Source organism: Trifolium pratense, linkage group LG6 (genome assembly GCF_020283565.1).
Source record: "Trifolium pratense cultivar HEN17-A07 linkage group LG6, ARS_RC_1.1, whole genome shotgun sequence".
In the NCBI taxonomy this organism is placed as follows: Eukaryota; Viridiplantae; Streptophyta; class Magnoliopsida; order Fabales; family Fabaceae; genus Trifolium; species Trifolium pratense.
In genome coordinates, this window is record NC_060064.1 from 17,512,058 (window position 1) to 17,530,331 (window position 18,274).

An 18,274-nucleotide genomic window follows, 5' to 3' on the forward strand; every position below is an offset into this window, starting at 1 on the left:
AAATCAAAATCTTAATCCTAAAAATCAATCTAATTATCTTTCAGACATGGCCAATGGGAAAATAACACTAGTGAGTAAGAGAGTTCTTGAATCTGTTTAGCTTCCTCCTTTTGATATGAGTGACTACAGCATCCTCATTTGGAACTTGCTATTTGGACAATAAAACGGTGAATACACATACTGCATCTTGCATACTGTTGCCTTTTCTTTTCCTGTCAAATTACCAAGATACAATTTTACCACCAAATAGTTGTAGTAATAAATCAAAGTTGGAGTTATTATTATAGAGTAATCTTAACCAAGACCAAGCATCGAATATATATTATGAAACTCCTAACTAACCACCATGAATAGCTAAATACAAAGTACCATTTTGCAACAAAGGTAATAATACCATAAGAATAATAATAGCTAGCCACTCGTGAACTTAGCAAAACTCAAATTTTTATCTTTCATAATGAATACTAGGTCTCCACGATTTTGCCTTTTCTTTATTTATTGAATCATGCAAACAAACATGGAAAATCATTTGTCTTATTTCTTACTTGCAGAGTCCTTCCAAACACACACACACAGACACTTACATTTTCAGATATATAATGCATGTAAGAGTTCAAAACTGATAATCCATGAAACTAATTACTCATACAGCAACCAAAGGAAACATAGGAATGGCACATAAACTTAATTTGAAAAATGAAAAACACCTTCAAGGGGAGTGGCATTCCATTTCTCTTCCCCTAGAACTGAGTTCATGTTTCATACCAGATGCTTGAATGCAGTATCTAATCTTTGTAACTCCAAATTTAGTGAGGTTGGATTCTGTGGAAAGATAACTCGATTACGGTCATTTCGGTATATGTTTGGTGAATTATTGATCAAAATTGAGTTGTGTGCGACGCTTTGAAGTTGTGACTCGAAAGCAGAATTTTATGTGGGGCAAAATCCAAAAAATTATAAAACGGGGGGGTAAAATTCCGATTTAATCAAAACAGGTGGGTAAAACTGCATTTAAGCCTATATATAGTTTGACAAATCGGTTAATTCAGTTTTGAACCCAAAAAAAAAGTTTAGATTTATATCATCCAGATTCAAACATCTACCAATAAAAGAAAACAAAATTTAATAAAACAAAACAACAGAAACACAACAAAAATAAATAAGAACAAAAAAGAGGAGAGAAAAAGAAATATTGAGTTTGTGTGGTTTCTTGTTTTCACTTTACAATGAATCAGACCGTAACAAATTTTGAGATTGTGTCTCGAGATATGTTCAGTCACTTCATCAATTATTATAATATTATAAAACAAAAACTTACTATTTATGTAACTCGGGCAAGTTCAATTACTGCCCGACTGATTTTAGAAAACCGAACCCACCCATTTCAACCCGCCTAAAATTGAAAATGTGTGAATGGCAAACCAATAACCCGCCTGCTCGACTATTTTTTGTCCACCCCTACTTTAGAGTATTTATTCCATAATATAAAAAAGATGCACTATAATTAATTGATTCTACTTATGTATTTTATTTTATTTTTTCCTTTCAACTTCAGTTCTGTGTAATATCCCCTAAAAAAAACCCTCCTTAATTCGGCATCCGTCTTTGTTCCAAAACTAAAATCTTGAAAGCATTATGATACAAAAAGGCGGCAAATTGAAATCCCAATAAGATGCAAATTGAAGAGAATTCATTAATTACAACAAAGTGAGAGAAAAAAATTCAAAGAAAAACAACCAAGTAAACCCATCATCTTTCATGCAGGAGTGTTATAGATCAGCATTTGGTGAATTACAATCTAGTATACAGATCAACAATGATAATACACTATCTATAGCCAAAACCCAAGTCTAGCTCATGACCATGAATCCCCTGGTTGTGCCCTGAAGTATGGATTGGCTTTGAGTTTGACCTAAGCTCCATCTCAAAAAGCCTCTGAAGTGCTTCTGGATGATTCCTTCCACCAGCAACCCCAGGAGCTAATAAAATAACCAAAAAACATAAGTCAGGAATTGAACATGTATAGAGAGAGAGAGAGAGAGAGAGAGAGAGAGAGAGATTAAGATGATCAATATTCAGTTATATATAAACAACAATGCATTATTGTACATTTCCATAGAAGTGCACTAGATTACATATATGACATACCAATGACTGAATGAGGTTAATTTGTTCCACAAGCTAAACACAATTGTGTAAACCAGAACAAGCAATACCCTAATTAACACATTATCTGATGGATCACTGTGTAACTGTGTATGTGCACTTGTGTGTGTAACTATTGTATGTGCAAAAGGAAAACGAGACTAATTGAACTAGCTTTGATAGTCCCTTGGCCATCAAGGTCGATGAAACACATGCAAGCAGAAAAATATCAAACAATATAGTGAATATGAAAATATGGGGCAGTAAGAATTGCAAATGACCGATTTACGAACTCATAATCCATGCCACCTTCAACTAGAAGAGTAAAAGATTATAACTCAAACAAAATGCCCAATCTAATAAACTAAGATCTATCAAACCCAAGCATAAAATAAAACTGCTAAATTCCTTGTTATGAAAAAAAAAACTACAACCACTGAAAATTTATGAACTTCAAAAGGATCAAGTATTCAAAATTGAATTGCAACAAACTTTACATATAAATTAATCCATGGCTAAAGGATTTGAAATCATGCCCAATAACATTGAAAAACAATTCATGATTATTATCTGTTTGAAGCTATGATAATCATACAAAAGCAAGTATAGTAGCAATGTACGTCAAATCATGTTTTACCTTGCAATTGCATTCCAGGGCCACCTAAACTAGGATGTTGTTGGCCATTAAATGGGAAGCCTTGCATTGGGTTTGGTTCCTGCATCATACCAGCCATTGGATTACTGGGATGAGGGGGCATAGCGGCACCCCTTGGGAAACCTCGTAATAGATGTGGTGGAGGAAGGTTGCCTTGCATATGCATCTGTGGTAACAGAGGGTGATGAGCAGGAGGATCAAACCCAGTTACAACACTGCTAGGTTGATGGAAAGGAGGACGAAGCATATTTCCGGGAAATTGACGGTTGGTTGGAGAGTCATGATGAACCATGCCCTCAGAAGTCGCATGCTTCATATAAGAACTAATATGAGGAGAATGTGAATCCAGTTGATTGAACATTGGACCAATGTGATTCAACTGATGGGGTTGGAGCTGTGAAGGTCGGTGGGCGTTAAGATTTTGATATGGAATACCAGGTTCCCTTATATCATAAGGACCACGGGGGTATGCTTGACCTTCTTGATTTCTCATCATAAGTCGTTCGTCTCTAAATGCAGAATTCAGAGCTGCCAGTTTTCTAGTGATCTCAACAGGTGTGTCTTGAGACAAATCTGCCTTAGCTGAATTTCCAGATAAAAAGGTTTGCAGAGGATCACCAACAGAAATCAAGCTATCTTCTTCAGGGAAGCGAATATCATGAGACCTATTGAAACCACCAGCCTTGGAAATTCCACTTTGAGGCGATGAATTAACATCTCCATGAGAATCACCATAACCTAACCACTGCTCTTCAAATCTATTTGATTTGGGTTGATGAGTTTTTTCTTGTGGAAAAACACCACTTCCATGTCTGTTCAATGTAAGATCACCAGTAGGAGGATGAACATTGTCAGAGGTAGGGAAAGGAAACATCTGAGACTCTGAAAAATCAGCCCCTGATGATCCAATTGAACCTCTTTGAACAGAAAGGGGCGCTCCAACTGATTGCAGTTCCTTCATAAAAGCTGATCCAAAAAGTGTTTCCAGCGTCAACGTTTTTGATGAATTTGAAGCATCTGCATTTACTTCCTCTGCATTATCAAAAGAACTGGCAGTAGTTACTCCTTCAGAGTTGTGCACCATGTCAGTAGAATGTAGAGCAGGTGATAGTTCCATATCTTTATGTAAGGATCCTTTCTGTAACAAAGAAAGAAGGTGTTCAGATGCATGACCATCAATTGGAGTTGACTGCCCAGTCTTTGCACCAAAATCTTTGTCCTGCAAGCGCTGCTGAGATGACGAACCATTTTCACTAACTTGTGATAGAATTGACTGTTCAAGATCTTCACATGTAAGAACTGCTGGTAAAATCTCAGGTTTATCGCTCTTGTACGATAGCTCAGAGTTAACAATAGCGGTATGTGTTACATTTGTTGCCACATGCTCACCAGCAGGTTCAGGATTTTGGAAAGTAAAATTTGGTGCAACATGATGGGTTGTCTCTACATTGGAAACCTGCATCCCACCCTTTTCACCGCCAACAATAAGTGAGAGTAATTCATTTGGCCTGGGTGTCAAGTCATCAATCGACTTCTTTTCTGCATCAAGGTAAATGGGAATTGAAGAAAACAAGTTAACATAAAGTTGTGAAGTAAACTTGTTGTGCATAAAAACATTGAAGCACTTAGACATTTGACACACGCATACCTTCTTCAGCAAACCAATGAGCAAACTTTGAAGATTGGAAGGCATGTGGACTCCATGTCTCATCTGCTTTATGATCAGGCTGCTACAAGAGCATAAATAGTCAAACTCATAGTAAAATAAAGTATAGCAGAAAAGAAAACACTAGTTCAAATCACAATACATCTATCTAGCCTAATAGATAAAGTATCCATTTTCGGAAAATATCTGCCAAACTGCAGTTAACACTTTCTTAGCATCACAAGGAATTCCAATAATTTCTTCAATTACCTCAACAGTACTAGTTGGTATGCCACCGGTAAGTGTTGAAGCATTACCAAAAAGCTTGTATAGGATAGACTCGGAACTCTCAGGATTGATAGCTGCTCCTCCTATGGCCTCCTTTCCTTTTACTTCAGCATTCAGTTGAACAAATTTACTGTCATCTGATGCTTCCAAGGCTTCTGAAAGAGCAGATCTCTTTCTTAGTTGATCACTCATTCCAATTCTAATATTGGGGATATCGAGAGATGATAAATTTAAAATATTTTCTTTCTCATTGTTGATTGAAACATTTATATCTGCACTTTGAAAATTCTGTTGATTGTTATCGACTTGCTTAGTTGATAATTTTCCTTCTTTACTTTCCAGATTTATACTGAATACATGGCTACCTCTGGTATCTCCGGGCTCATGTTGCCCAGCCTGCATAAGCACCACAGAAATCAAACAAGTATAAAAGAGACATGAATAATGTCAATATGGGGGGGGGGGGGGAAGCATGATAACAAGAAACAATGCACCGAAATCCTAAGATATATTTCATGTTGATTTGCCATTCTTTACTTATTGTAAAGAAAAGACAAAATGTAATCCAATTATGGTTAAGTAAGACCTTGAATAGAAAACTTTTACCATACATAATGTATATGTTGAGATTTGACATTGGAACTTGAATACTAAACATTTTAATAAAGGGTAGCTTCTAATGTTATATCATAATCTAGTTGTCCTCAGTACAATGTTGGTAACAATCAGTCATATGTTACAGTTCACTACCATAAATCATCTCCTTGGTCCATTTTATTCTTATAGGGAAGTTGCTATATAAAAACCTAAAAAATTCCTTAAGACTCTTTCCATGATATTAGACAACAACCCAACATTTGAAACAAAACATCACAGTCAAAACAGGCTGTCCTGTAAGACACAATAATCCGATTGTTATCAAACTCCGCATTGAGAAAACTAGTGTGTTGTTGAATCTAGCCATCCTTTGCTTTCAAACTATTGAACTTGATAAGAGTCAGATTGCTCTTCAGACAGAGAATATTGTTCTATAACCACACTCTAAAAACACACTTGGGAACAACAAAGACTTTCAGAGATTTCAAAATTTTCATGCTCCCAGAGAAAGTCATTGCGAACTGAACTACAAAATTTCATTAATGATTACCATTCCAAAAACATCACATACTAAAGACCCAATTCTCCAATACAACACCAACCTTCTACCATATAACTCTGAACAATAACATCAAAAATTCCCTCTCCATATACATAGCATTTACAAAAGACTATCAACAATTAACATTCTAAAAGCGAAAGCATTTAAAGGCCGCGAACAAGGGAATAAAATATTTCAACTAGTTACCTCTGCTACATGAGTGTTAGATGATATTTTGGTACCAGTATTCCTTTCCAACATTGTGCTTGCAAAACCAGGGGGTACAAGTGGTCTTGCTGAAGCATGTGAAAGGGAAGAAGATTTCTCATCATTGCTTAAAACTTCTAAAGTCAAAGAAGGCTCCACTGACTCATTGCTTCGAGTAACTGGCCTTTTTGATTCATCGTCAATAAGTGAAGAAAGGTCAAAATCCACTTTACCCTTCTCTGGGTTCATCTTAAGCTTTTCTGTTTGCTCTTTTCTCATCAATTCGAAAGAGGCTGGCAAGAAAGTTGTCAATCATTGAACTTAAATTTATTAGACATGATTTTACAAATGGCCCTAATTACAAAGTTTTTTTTTTGACAAAGCCCTAATTAAAAAGTTAAACAGAACACTAAGGTAATAAATAATGAGCAAATAAATAATGAGAACAAATACAACCTACCAGTACCACAATATCTGTTGATAGGACATGAGGCAAATCAGCCCAGGCCCGTAAAACCTTGTGGCATCTTTTTATATTCTAATGGATTTTATGTTATGTGTACTGCGGCAGACAATATGTTCCGCAAAGTATGTGCCAGACAATGGGCCTTCCCAAAGTGCCACTATGGGGAATTTGAGCAGATTCCGTCTTTAAATGGGAAGAATATCCTAAACTCTGTCTGTGAAGTTTCTATATATTTGATACAAAACTCATACCAACATATTATCAAAGAATTTTATCTCAGGATTACTTCTTTTTGTGGGCATTCTTTTGGTTTTCTACTTCACTGTGGTACCAGAAAATTTCAGTGTTTATTTTAGTGAGAACATATCAGTGGCTTTCCTGTTACACAAAGGGCTACAGATTATTTCCTCAATTACAGCCAGGGTAGTTTCTCAATTCAAGATTACTAGTTTTGTTGGATGAATTGTTGCATTAAGCATGCAGCTATTATTTAAAATCTCTGTAGACTCAATCTATTATGACCTGATCTGACACGTCATGAACTGACCTAACAAGACCAGTTATTCAAAGTTGATGGACAAATTCCCAAATCATAAGATCGGTTCACAGCTCAGAACACAAAAAAAACTATCAACAATTTCTAAATGGATAAAATGACGAATCACAGGGTTTGATATTACTAGAGTGTAAGAATGGTGGATTGTGTTCCCTCACTGTCATGTGGATTGTGTTCCCTCACTGTCATGTTGGGTTTGTAGCAAACTTGCAATGATGTGTATGTTCAAGTTTTCTGGTTCGAGATGGGAACTGTGGGGTCGAGACTGAATCATAATAGTCAATCCCAGACAGCGGAGAGGAGAAGCAGACACCAAAACTGGGATAGTGGGATAGTGTATAGCAGGACAGCCGCTATTTGAATTTTTTTTTATCTAAATAATTTATATTATATATCCCAAATAATTTTTATGATTTATACTATATAAATCCGAATATTTTTATACTGAATATGTTCAAGTAATTATTTTTCTATTATTAATATTTTCCTATTTAGTATTTGGTCTTCTATTACTAAATAATATTATTCTTATTTATTTTTTTTGGGATACAAATATTATTCCTATTTGATTATGTTACTTTGTTATATTATTATTTATTTATTATTACAAACTAACGTGATTTATATACTATATAATAGCCCAAGAAGTTTATTTTCGCAAGTTGGGACTTAAGCCCAAATCTTCTTCTGCTTTAGTTTGACCTAGCAAAAGCAAAACACAAACAATACTGCACCGCCACTGATGTGCTGTGTTTTCTTCTCCTACTGCTATTCTTCAATACCTCCTCCTTCTCCCTCTTCCTTCAAACGTTTTAATTTTCAGGGGCCGTGTCGGATTTTTACAGAAAAATAAGATCATGTTCTCAAAAATTAGGGGTAATTTTGAATTTACCCTTGAACACACAAAAGCGACCTCTACCGGCCTTCCCAACACGGTACCCTGCCACTATAGCTCACTATCGACTAATATGGACTGAATACAACATCATTCGCCTCCTTTGCACATTAGGATATTCTGTGCACGAGAGCTTAATTATTCAGCTGTTACATTTTGGGTCTTTTTAATCAGAAAAACAACGAACCACTACGATATAGACTTCACTCAATTGTCCTCAAAATTGCCTATGAGAAACTGACAACTGATGAGGCCGAGAGACATGTCAGGGAAATTAACCATAAAGATATAGACTTCACCTTACAAGTCGGTCTTGTAGGGTTGAGTTAGGCCCAACCCAAAATTCTTATACTGTTCATGATGCATTTGCCATTCGTGTTATCTCTCTTCCATACATCAACCCTTCAGTTTGTCAATGTCTTAAACAAGGACATGCATCTCGGCCACGTCAGTCATCAGTTTTTCATAGGCAAATTGGTGCATGTCGATCAAGGCAATCAATTTGAAGGGGTGTTGGTGGGCATGCAACAACCCTAAATAGGGCTACGGCAACGTTGTCTCAGGCCCCGTCAAACTTTGTGGTGGTTAACAGGTTTTATGTGCTGTGTAGTGCAGAAAACAATGTGTTGTCGCTATGAAGTGCAGCGTGCATTTCTACATAATTAGCCTTCTTAAATAGAGGATGCACAGACTAAGAAACAAAAGAAAATCTCATCCATAAAAGGGAAGAATCTCCCTAAGTTGTTTCTGTACAATTTCTATATATTTCAAATAATTCAATACATATATCATTCAAACAAATTAATAATAACTTTAAGAAAATAATATGTACCTCTTCTCTTTCTTTCCTCTTCTGCTCTGTCCTCACTTGTACACTCCAAAGAACCAAAAGTTTCATCATTGAAAGAGTCATTAGTTTCCCTACGTGAGTGAGGTGCCTAGCAAGTATCAAAAGCAACAAATTATAACAGACTTGAAGTTAATAAAACTGCTTATGATCTCAAATTCTCAATACTTAATACTGTCTATAGCTTCAACGCATTAAATGAAAATCATACATGATTGATAAATTTTGGAGGTATCAATACTACATTTTGCCAAACATATATCAGTCTAATAAGTAAATAACTACAGATAAGTGAGCTAACCTTATAAGGGCGAGGAGGATGATAGGGCTCATTAGACCGATTCGGCGGGTAATTGTCATTAGTGCGAAACTTAGGAGCAGACGACCCAGGTGCATAGCCGGTGGGTCTTGGAAAAGAACCACTACCTAGAAGCCCATCATGCTCGGGACCTTGCAAAGATCTACGAGACTGGTTGCCAAAACGTTTTCCAGAATCTGTAAATTGACATTGACGATGAAATATATCAACATAAAACTTGAGTGGAGATAAACTGCTACCCCAACACCCAGAAAAAAGAAAGGCACGGAAGAATTCCATATTTATCCAAATGTTTGTAATTTGTAAAGGCATTTAGAATTATTAAATTTTAAAAATTAAAACGAAAACAAGTATTTTTGTTGGTCAAGTGTATACACCTGAATCCCATTCAGATTGAGAATCACTGTCTCTGTCGGAACGTCCAGAAGACCGAGAATCCCATTTTCCTTGGTGTCCCCGTGAAAAGTTATTCATATCCCCCCTGGTTGGAGGGGATGCACTGTATTCATGGCGTCTGAAACTATGTGTTGATAAAGCACCGGTACTTCTCTGTCGATCCAGCAAAGCATCTTCAAATTCACTAATTTTCACACAGAAAAGGCAAGGTATAACACATAAGTCAAAGAGCACAAATTGACAAACCAAACACCTGCGCGCTAGCGCGCAAGATGATGGAAAGGAAAAATCCAGCACCCGGCATTCATTTTTGGGTTAAAATCGAAAGAGATTAGATATACTATACCTTAAAAGTGATCGATCAAACCCACTTGGAAACTCTTTGCATACATCCAATCCACTAAACGATAACAAAAACTCTCGTGTGTATGAAATTTTCAACTTCCTGAACAAACAGCGACAAATAGGTGTTACAACATGCATCACATGATAAATTATAAACTTCAAAAAATAAAAACAATAAGCTAATCAAAGAAAATCAAAGAAAATAGAAAATTACTTTTGCAATCCTTTATCAGTTGCTTGATCCAACAAGCTGTGATCTTCGTTTTCAAAGTCCATTCTGTTCCCTCCACAAAATACTTAAGCTAAACAAAGTTGATAACCAATGTCCAATATATCCAATCGATGAACAATGCAGAGTGTTACTACAATCCACAAAGAGCACTAATCATTCATCAATCATAAAATTCATCACATATGCTCAAACTTTTCAGGTGAACTATATTTGACCAAATTATCTGCTCCAACACCTAACACAGTACAGTACACAGACAAAAACCCCCCAAATATTCAAATTATTGTTCTAGTTAAAGCATAAGTCCAACAATCCCTGCTTATTCATAATTCATTTCTTAAAAACCTTGTATGAAAATATTCAAATCTATCAGAACCCAAAACCTAGAACCAATATGCAAATTCCACTCACTGATCAAGCTCAATTAACAAGACCCATCATCCAAAACCCTCCCAAGATTCCTCCTTTGAGAAAATCTAGCAAATCCACCACCTAAAAAAGTTGAAAAAACTACTCGCTCCTTCAATGAAATTCCCGAAAGAAACGTGAAAATTGGTATATACACATCATCATCGTCCCTTGAACAAAATTCAGAACATAGATTCACGGGAAATAAAGATTGAATTAAAAAACTTGTTGAATACCCATGAAATTTAGGTCCGAGGAAAAACTAAGGGACAATAGTTATTGAGGGTTTGTGCGATACAAAAATGAAAAAGGGAAAGAAAGAAAGAAAAGAAATGAAAACTAGGGTTTTGAATTTGTAAAGATTAAGTATGCGGATCGAAGATTAGAGAGAAAATCTATGAACGGAATAGCGTGAAATTGATAATTTTGGGGATGATTTTGCAGAGATGGATCGCGATTGAGGAAGAGGGAGTGAGCGAGAAAGGAGATATGTAGAGAGAGAATGTAGAGAGAGAATATTACTATTATCTATCGAGGTATTATTATCATTCTAGAGCAACTACGAAGCAACATACTATTTTTTAAAATAAACGGTAGAGATAAAATGATAAGAACTAATTTCACATGTTAAATCTTTTTAATTGATAAAATGACACCAACTTTAGACAAATTCAAAATCATTTGATATGTTATTGATATACATCAAAATTAATGGTTAGAGTTTTTTTTATATGTCGTTAATCTTTATGTGTTGCAATAACATATCAAATGATTTTGGATTTGTCTGAAATTTTACACAAATGATTTATATGATATAACCTTTCAATCCAATGATAGATTTTATAAAATTTATATCGGTTAATACGTTATTAAGAGATGTAACATTTTGTGTCAAATTAGTTGGTGTCATTTGATCTTCGCCTTAAATAATTTTTTTTTTACAATAAATAAATTATTATTATTATTAGTTACATTAGATGATAATTAGATTAATACTACCTCTCTCCTTTAAAAATATATTTACTTTTTAGATACATTGAAAGATTGATGTATTTAGTCAATAATATAGTCTAAATACATTAATTTTTAAATGTATCTATAAAGTAAATTTTCTTTTATATTAAGAATCAGAAGATTGATAATTAGATTATATGATATGGCCAATTCTATGAATTAGTATGTTAATGCGGTGTACAAACTACTTTCTCCATTCAAAAATATAAGTTACTTTGACATCCATTTTAATCACTTATTATCATTTAAATCTTTATATTTTAATAATTTACTATCAAATGGTCCCTAATTTCATTCACTTATCATCAATTTAGTTATGATATATTCTCAAAGAAGACTAATATACTAGTAAACTTGATATTATCTGACATCTTTTTTAAAATATAATCTCCCTTTATTCCTTTTTATCGGTAGTTTTAGATTATCGTACACTATTCACACAATTTACTTTGACCATAAATTTTTATTAATATGTAAATAATTTAAAGATGGTAAGCAGAAAGTGTAAAAAAAGGTTAAAAATACAACCAATCAGAATTCTTAATTTTGACACATCATATTATTGATTTTTAAATAATTTATTTAAATTAAAAAATATATGTAACTGCTTTACTTAAAAAAATTTGGCTTAAATGCAGTTTTACCTCCTATTTTGAATAAATCGAAATTTTACACCCCTATTTCACTAAAATGGTAATTAATCTCTCTATGTAACTCCAAATTTTGTGGAGTTTGATTCTGTGGAAAGCTAACTCGATTACGATCATTTTGGTACCAGTTTAGTGAATTATTGATTAAAATTGAGTTATGTGCGAAGCTTTGAAGTTGAGGCTCAGAGGCAAATTGGTACATCAATTTTGGTAACTCAATTTTGATCAATAATTCACCAAACTGGTACCAAAATGACCGTAATCGAGTTACCTTACCACATAATCAAACTCCACTAAATTTGGAGTTACAGAGAGGGATTAATTACCGTTTTAGTGAAATAGGAGGGTAAAATTCCGATTTATTCAAAATAGGGGGTAAAATTGTGTTTAAGCCAAAACTTTTCTGTGCAACACTGCAATCCCTTTCATATATACGAAGTGTCACCACGTCAACCAAACTCCCCTCCCCTTTCCTTTTTCTTTTTTTTTTCATCCCTTCTCCTCCTGAATGGTTGTAGGGCTCTCATCTCCCCTCATCCCAGATTGCTTATAGAAGAGAACAATTTCAAATTCATTGGTGTGAAGAATAAATAGAGAGAAGCATAAGAAGGGGTTTAGTGGCGGCCGGAAATTGGGGGTGGTATATATGAAATTATCGGATGGATGAAGATGCAAATAATTAGTAATAAGTAAAAACAAAGTGGGATAGGTAGCTCAACTAGTTAAACTAGTTAAGCTAATGATTAAGGAGTTGGAGGTACAAGGTTCAAGTTCTGACAAGGAAAAAAACTAAGTATGGAGACGGAAGGATTGCAACATTTGTTTTGGAATGGAAGTGTACCAGCGTTAATGCAGAATGGATTGAGGCAAGCAGTTGGCAAAGGGATAAATAAATTTTAAAATATTTTTAATTAAAATAATGACATGGCAAAATGGTGAGATTTTATTGGATGTCCGTGTAAACATGCATTACGGTCTGTTACACATTCTTTAGGGTCTGTTTGGTTCGAAATAGATAAAAGGGAGGGGAGGTGAGAGAATATTATTAATAAAGCATAATTTTGGTAAAAAACTCTCAAATACCTCAAATATTATATTTTTTGTAGAAACTCTCTCAAACCCTATGGTTCTACAAAAATTATTTGAGATATTTGAGAGTTTGTACAAAAAAAAACGTATATTTGAGTAGGGGTGTACGCGGGTTGGGTTGGGCTGAATTTGGCCTAATTCATTACCCAACCCGTGCAGTATTCAATGGGTTGGGCTCATCATCAAACCCGCACTTACACTATCAAATTCGAACCGAACCAACTCGGTTCTCGGGTTGCTCATAATATTAAAAATATTTTTTTGATAGAAAAAAAAACATTTTCTAAAATCTTCTAAAAAAATCTATAATACAACTTAACACAATTGTGCATATTTCTAACACTTAAATTGAATAAAACAACCTCAGTTAAGTTCAAATAAAAATTTATCCTTAATCATAACACTTAATAAACTAAACAAGAGTAGCAAATTTTCAAAAAACACATAATTTCCATGATCGAGTTGGGTATATAGGTACACGGGTTCAAAAACTCAAATCCAATACCTGAACCGATTGCTTGTGGGTATGGTGGGGTTGAGCCGAATTCTACCCACAAATGAACGAGTTCGGGTAAATAATGGGTTGGGTAGAATTGGGTCGGCGGGTTCGCGGATTGAGAGAGTCTTAAAAAAATATATAATATTCGAGAGAGTTTCTACCAAAAAAATAAATAATATTTGAGATATTTGAAAGTTTCTACCAAAATTACCCTTTATTAAATATATTATATCACCTTCACTTCCCTCCATCTATTTCGAATCAAACAATATATATAATATTGTTCAATTTATTTCGACGAATATTTTCAAAACATAAAATTTTAATAATTTTTTATAATAAATAATTAAAGATATTAATTTGTGCCGCGATAAAAAAAATCAGAAGTACTGTAAAAACTAAAAAGTAACGGATGAAGTATAAAATAGCAAATTTATGGTATACTGTTCGAAACAAGGGCACTTTGTGACACAGCACTCTAATCCATTTGTCTCCAAAAACGCTATCCATATTACCACTGACACTGAGCATTGCTCAATCCACAACAATGGCCACAACTCCTTCTCTTCTACACTCATCTGGCTCTTCTTTTCTCCCTCAATTTCGAACTTTTCCAACCCAATTTTCTTCTTCTTCATTGTTCTCTCATGGAAGTAACAGGCATCGAAGTGCAGTGGTGTCCGTCAAAGCCATAGCTTCTGGGGCTGTATTGGTAGAGAAGTCTGAAGCAGAGCAGGTTTATAGGCTCAAAACTACCTACAATGAGAAAATTGTTCCTTTGCTCATCGAAGAATTCTCTTACACTAACATTCATCAGGTTTTTGTCAAATTTAGACTCTTTTTTGTAATGGAAATTCCTTGCAGTTGTTTGATTTTGCGTTTTTGTTGGGTTTGTCAGTGAAAGTTTAAGTCTTTTTTGGTTTTTGTTTGATGGGGTTTTGCAATTTTGGTACCATTTGGTGGGGAAAATGTTATGGAATCATGGATTATTTTTTTGGGTTGATGGGGTTTTTCAATTTTGATATTCAAAGTAAAAATTGTATTTTTTTTTTTGGGGGTATGATATATAAGATGCTTTGTTGATCAAATTTTGCAATGGTGGATAATGTTTTCCCCTCTTTTCAGGTTCCTAAAGTTAATAAGATTGTGGTAAACTGTGGTATTGGAGAAGCTGCACAAAATGCAAAAGGTTTGGATGCAGCAATTAATGATCTAGCACTGATCACTGGACAGAGACCTGTTAAGACTCGGGCGAGGAATTCTGTTGCCACTTTTAAGATCAGGGAAGGTCAACCACTTGGGATTGCTGTGACACTCAGAGGAAAAGTGAGCATTTAGTATTCAATTGATATTGCTTGGTGAATATATTTTTTTGGCATGAATGAAATGATTGTTTAGTTGAATTGCTTGACCTTTTCTCACTGTTGATTAATGTTTGAGTGTTAATCCGTGAAAGAATGATTTGGTAAATAATCTTTTACAAGCGCGCAGATCCATATTTATCTTTGCGATAAAAAAACCAAGAACAAAGCCACTGGGTATGATCTGGTGGTGAGGGGTTTGGGTAGTGTGCTAGAGGTTCTGGGTTTGATCCTCAGCTCCATTGTAAACAAAAAAAAAAAAAAAAACCAAGAACAGGTATTTGGGCTGTGAGTATTCTCTGTTGACATAATATACTGAACGAGACGATTTTTATGGAATTTACTGAATGCGACTATTTATGGAGTTTCCACGGTGTCAAAAAAACCGATTATATGTGGCAATGTATTTGAATCTGGTATCAATTTGTTAAGTACATTACAGTTCTCCTTTGAGTACCAAATTATAGTATTTTACTTTAGGCTGAAATTCTAACACAAGATTTTAAATAGCAGTTGTGGTTTCTTTGGTATACTTGTTATTGCAGAAAATTGAGATCGAATATGGTTGTGAAAACATCACATGAAAAACCTCGATGTTGCGGCTACAACTGCACTCGTAGACCGTTTTTTAAAACCATACTAACATATTCTACATTCTTTATAATGATGCGTTCATTGTGTTTATATAGTCGAAATCTAATACCTATTGTATGATTTTTGATAGATAATGTACTCATTCCTAGACCGCGTTATCAACTTAGGGCTTCCTAGGACAAGAGATTTTCAAGGTTTGAATATCAGCAGCTTTGATGGGAATGGGAATTTCAACATTGGTATTAAGGACCAAACTGTGTTCCCAGAGCTGAAATCTGGTTTTGGTACACCTAGAGGAATGGATGTCTGCATCTCAACAACTGCTAAAACTGATCAAGAAGGACAAAAATTATTGGCTCTCATGGGTATGCCCTTCAGAGAGGGAGTTGAGAATACCCAAATAGTTCGCAAAAAGAAGTTGAAGTCTCATCATTTTGATGCAAAATCAAAGGGTAGAGGAGATAGAGCAAGGAAGTAAAAATATTTTTATGCATGTAAATTCAGAGGGATAATGATAATGAACTAAGGTTATTAACAGAAGAGAGATGTAGCCCTTGTTTCATTCAGATGTAATGTAATGTAATATTATTGATTTTTTTTTAAGAGATATGGATGTTTTCATATTAACAAAGGTTGTATTATGGTCATGCAGATAATGCTTGCTTACTGATTTCCATTTATTTCTAAATTATTTGGCTTAGTGGACTACCAATATTTTAGGTTAATTTCTATTCATTGTTCTACAATTTACATTCTTGAGTCTTGACTACTCATATTTGAACTCAAATCTTATGTCAATACTTGTAAGCATATCGCGTTAATCGTAAAGGTATTTAGACTGAGAAATCTTTGTTTTCTCTATGAATAATTATAGTGTTGCAATGTAAGAATCGACAACACGACTCTTCCCTAGAAAAAGAAAATCAATTTAAGTCTAGTAAAAACAAAATCGATTTAAGTAAAGGATTGTCTCGGGTCAATCATATATACTTACTTATTTTCAATTTATTTTACAAAACAAGAATGCCAACACATGAAGCTTAAAAACTCAAATGAAAAGGGATATATACAACAAGGAAGTTTCTTTGCAGCTGACGAACTTAATTTTTCATTTGCTTCAAACTGATAACAGTAAAGACAATTTATTTGTTCCAGTTTTTCACAGTCTGAAACAGAATTCTCTTTATGGATAGCTTCTCCTTTTCAGTCAGTCAACTTCTTCTACATTCTCCTTATCAATTTGGCCGCGGACAAAGAAGTTACAGTAGTGCATAAATCTGATCGGGTAGATGGTCTGCTAAATTGGCAGTGGCATTGGCAACAAATTCTATCCGGAGAAGAAGAAATACTCGTGTCGATTTTGGCTGATGAGCTGGCTGCAGTTCAGTTGAGGGAGGGCATGAAAGACGCGTATAAGTGGGTTCCAGATGAAAGTATAGGTTTCTCGATGAAAGGCTTCTATCAGCTGCTATTTGGACAAAGTTTTTCTGCAGACTACAATGCAGATTTTCTGTCTGCTCAATACATTTCACTCTACTATCCATATACTCTAATATGGGATACGGCAGTGCCATTGAAAATCAGTTTGATGTATTCACATATTAGAGTAAGAAGGTTTCACATTTAATTATGTTAACAATGTTTTGATGTATCTGGTTGGAATTGGAACTCAAAATGATTCTTTAACGGAAAAGTCGCCAATGTCTTGGAGGTGGCGGAGCGAATCAAGTGGTTGTCTTTGTCTAGGTTTATCTGCTGGGAGGGAGGGAAGGAACAATAATTTGGTCTTCTCAAATAGTTAGACGAATCCCCTTTGGTGCTAACTGTGTATACTGATGTGGGGGGCTATGCCTTCTTGTTGGAATATTATTTAGTTTTGTTTTATCTATTTATATATGTAATTTTGTAATTGGATAGAATGTAGTATGTATGCCTTCTTGTTGGAATATTATTTAGTTTTGTTTTATCTATTTATCTATTTATATATGTAATTTTGTAATTGGATAGAATGTTCCTATTAGCAGGTGGCATGCATTTTACACTGTCACTTTGGAGAAATTCTGCAATTGGTTTTGGTTTTTGAGATCTGCACAAACAGTTTATAAGTTGGTGAAGTGTGGTATCAGTTCGTCCTAGAGAACTCGAGTTCGATTCCCAGTAGGAATAATTCTTGGCCAGACTTTACTTATTTCATAGCTGAACTCTGAATTATTAGGTCCTCTTCCCTAAAAATCAGAGGGTTAAAAACCAAAAGAAACCAAATTTTTTTCTTTCTTGAACTGTGACACTATGTATTCGCCCTAAAATTTTATTACGAAAAAAATGATATAAAAATTAATATCCTTCTTTAAATACAATTGCACAATTCTTAATTTTTCCTTAACTTTTTCTTCTTTATTCTAAATTTTATAGTATATATTTTTGAAAAGCAATTATTTAAAAGAAAAAGATAATTTTAAAAGCAATTATTATATAATTGTTTTTTTTTGTACATATAATTGTTTTGATTTTATAAAGAAATTAAA

The 18,274-nt window shown here is 34.4% G+C and overlaps 2 protein-coding genes across 3 annotated transcripts; one reads left to right on the top strand and one right to left on the bottom strand.

The window, feature by feature from the left end:
• Positions 1-1,656: 1,656 nt before the first annotated feature.
• LOC123893087 lies at positions 1,657-11,143 on the bottom strand. 2 transcript variants are annotated; one of them, XM_045943007.1, is made up of 11 exons: positions 10,546-11,143; positions 10,117-10,264; positions 9,904-10,002; positions 9,539-9,741; positions 9,144-9,337; positions 8,828-8,933; positions 6,079-6,371; positions 4,716-5,129; positions 4,449-4,527; positions 2,783-4,339; positions 1,657-1,979 (listed from the first exon to the last, which is right to left on the bottom strand). In XM_045943007.1, the coding sequence occupies exons 2-11, from the start codon at positions 10,176-10,178 to the stop codon at positions 1,828-1,830; spliced, it is 3,159 nt and encodes a 1,052-aa protein (XP_045798963.1). In that variant the 5' UTR covers positions 10,179-10,264; positions 10,546-11,143; the 3' UTR covers positions 1,657-1,827. The 2 variants fall into 2 exon arrangements, with proteins under 2 accessions (XP_045798963.1, XP_045798962.1); XM_045943006.1 differs by having other exon boundaries at positions 4,449-4,530; positions 10,546-11,115.
• A 3,088-nt stretch (positions 11,144-14,231) lies between these two features.
• On the top strand, positions 14,232-16,370 carry LOC123892738 (50S ribosomal protein L5, chloroplastic-like). Its single transcript, XM_045942595.1, has 3 exons — positions 14,232-14,611; positions 14,920-15,120; positions 15,880-16,370. Exons 1-3 carry the CDS (start codon positions 14,342-14,344, stop codon positions 16,225-16,227), a joined length of 819 nt encoding a protein of 272 aa, XP_045798551.1. The 5' UTR covers positions 14,232-14,341; the 3' UTR covers positions 16,228-16,370.
• Positions 16,371-18,274: the final 1,904 nt, after the last annotated feature.

Coding starts and splice junctions, on each gene's coding strand:
- LOC123893087 (XM_045943006.1), bottom strand. CDS start 10,178: ATGGACTTTGAAAACGAAGATCACAGCTTGTTGGATCAAGCAACTGAT. Junction 5,130..6,078: donor CTAACACTCATGTAGCAGAG/GTAACTAGTTGA, acceptor GTGCTTATGCAG/GCTGGGCAACATGAGCCCGG. Junction 4,340..4,448: donor TCATTGGTTTGCTGAAGAAG/GTATGCGTGTGT, acceptor ACCTTGATGCAG/AAAAGAAGTCGATTGATGAC.
- LOC123892738 (XM_045942595.1), top strand. CDS start 14,342: ATGGCCACAACTCCTTCTCTTCTACACTCATCTGGCTCTTCTTTTCTC. Junction 14,612..14,919: donor CTTACACTAACATTCATCAG/GTTTTTGTCAAA, acceptor CCCTCTTTTCAG/GTTCCTAAAGTTAATAAGAT. Junction 15,121..15,879: donor CTGTGACACTCAGAGGAAAA/GTGAGCATTTAG, acceptor GATTTTTGATAG/ATAATGTACTCATTCCTAGA.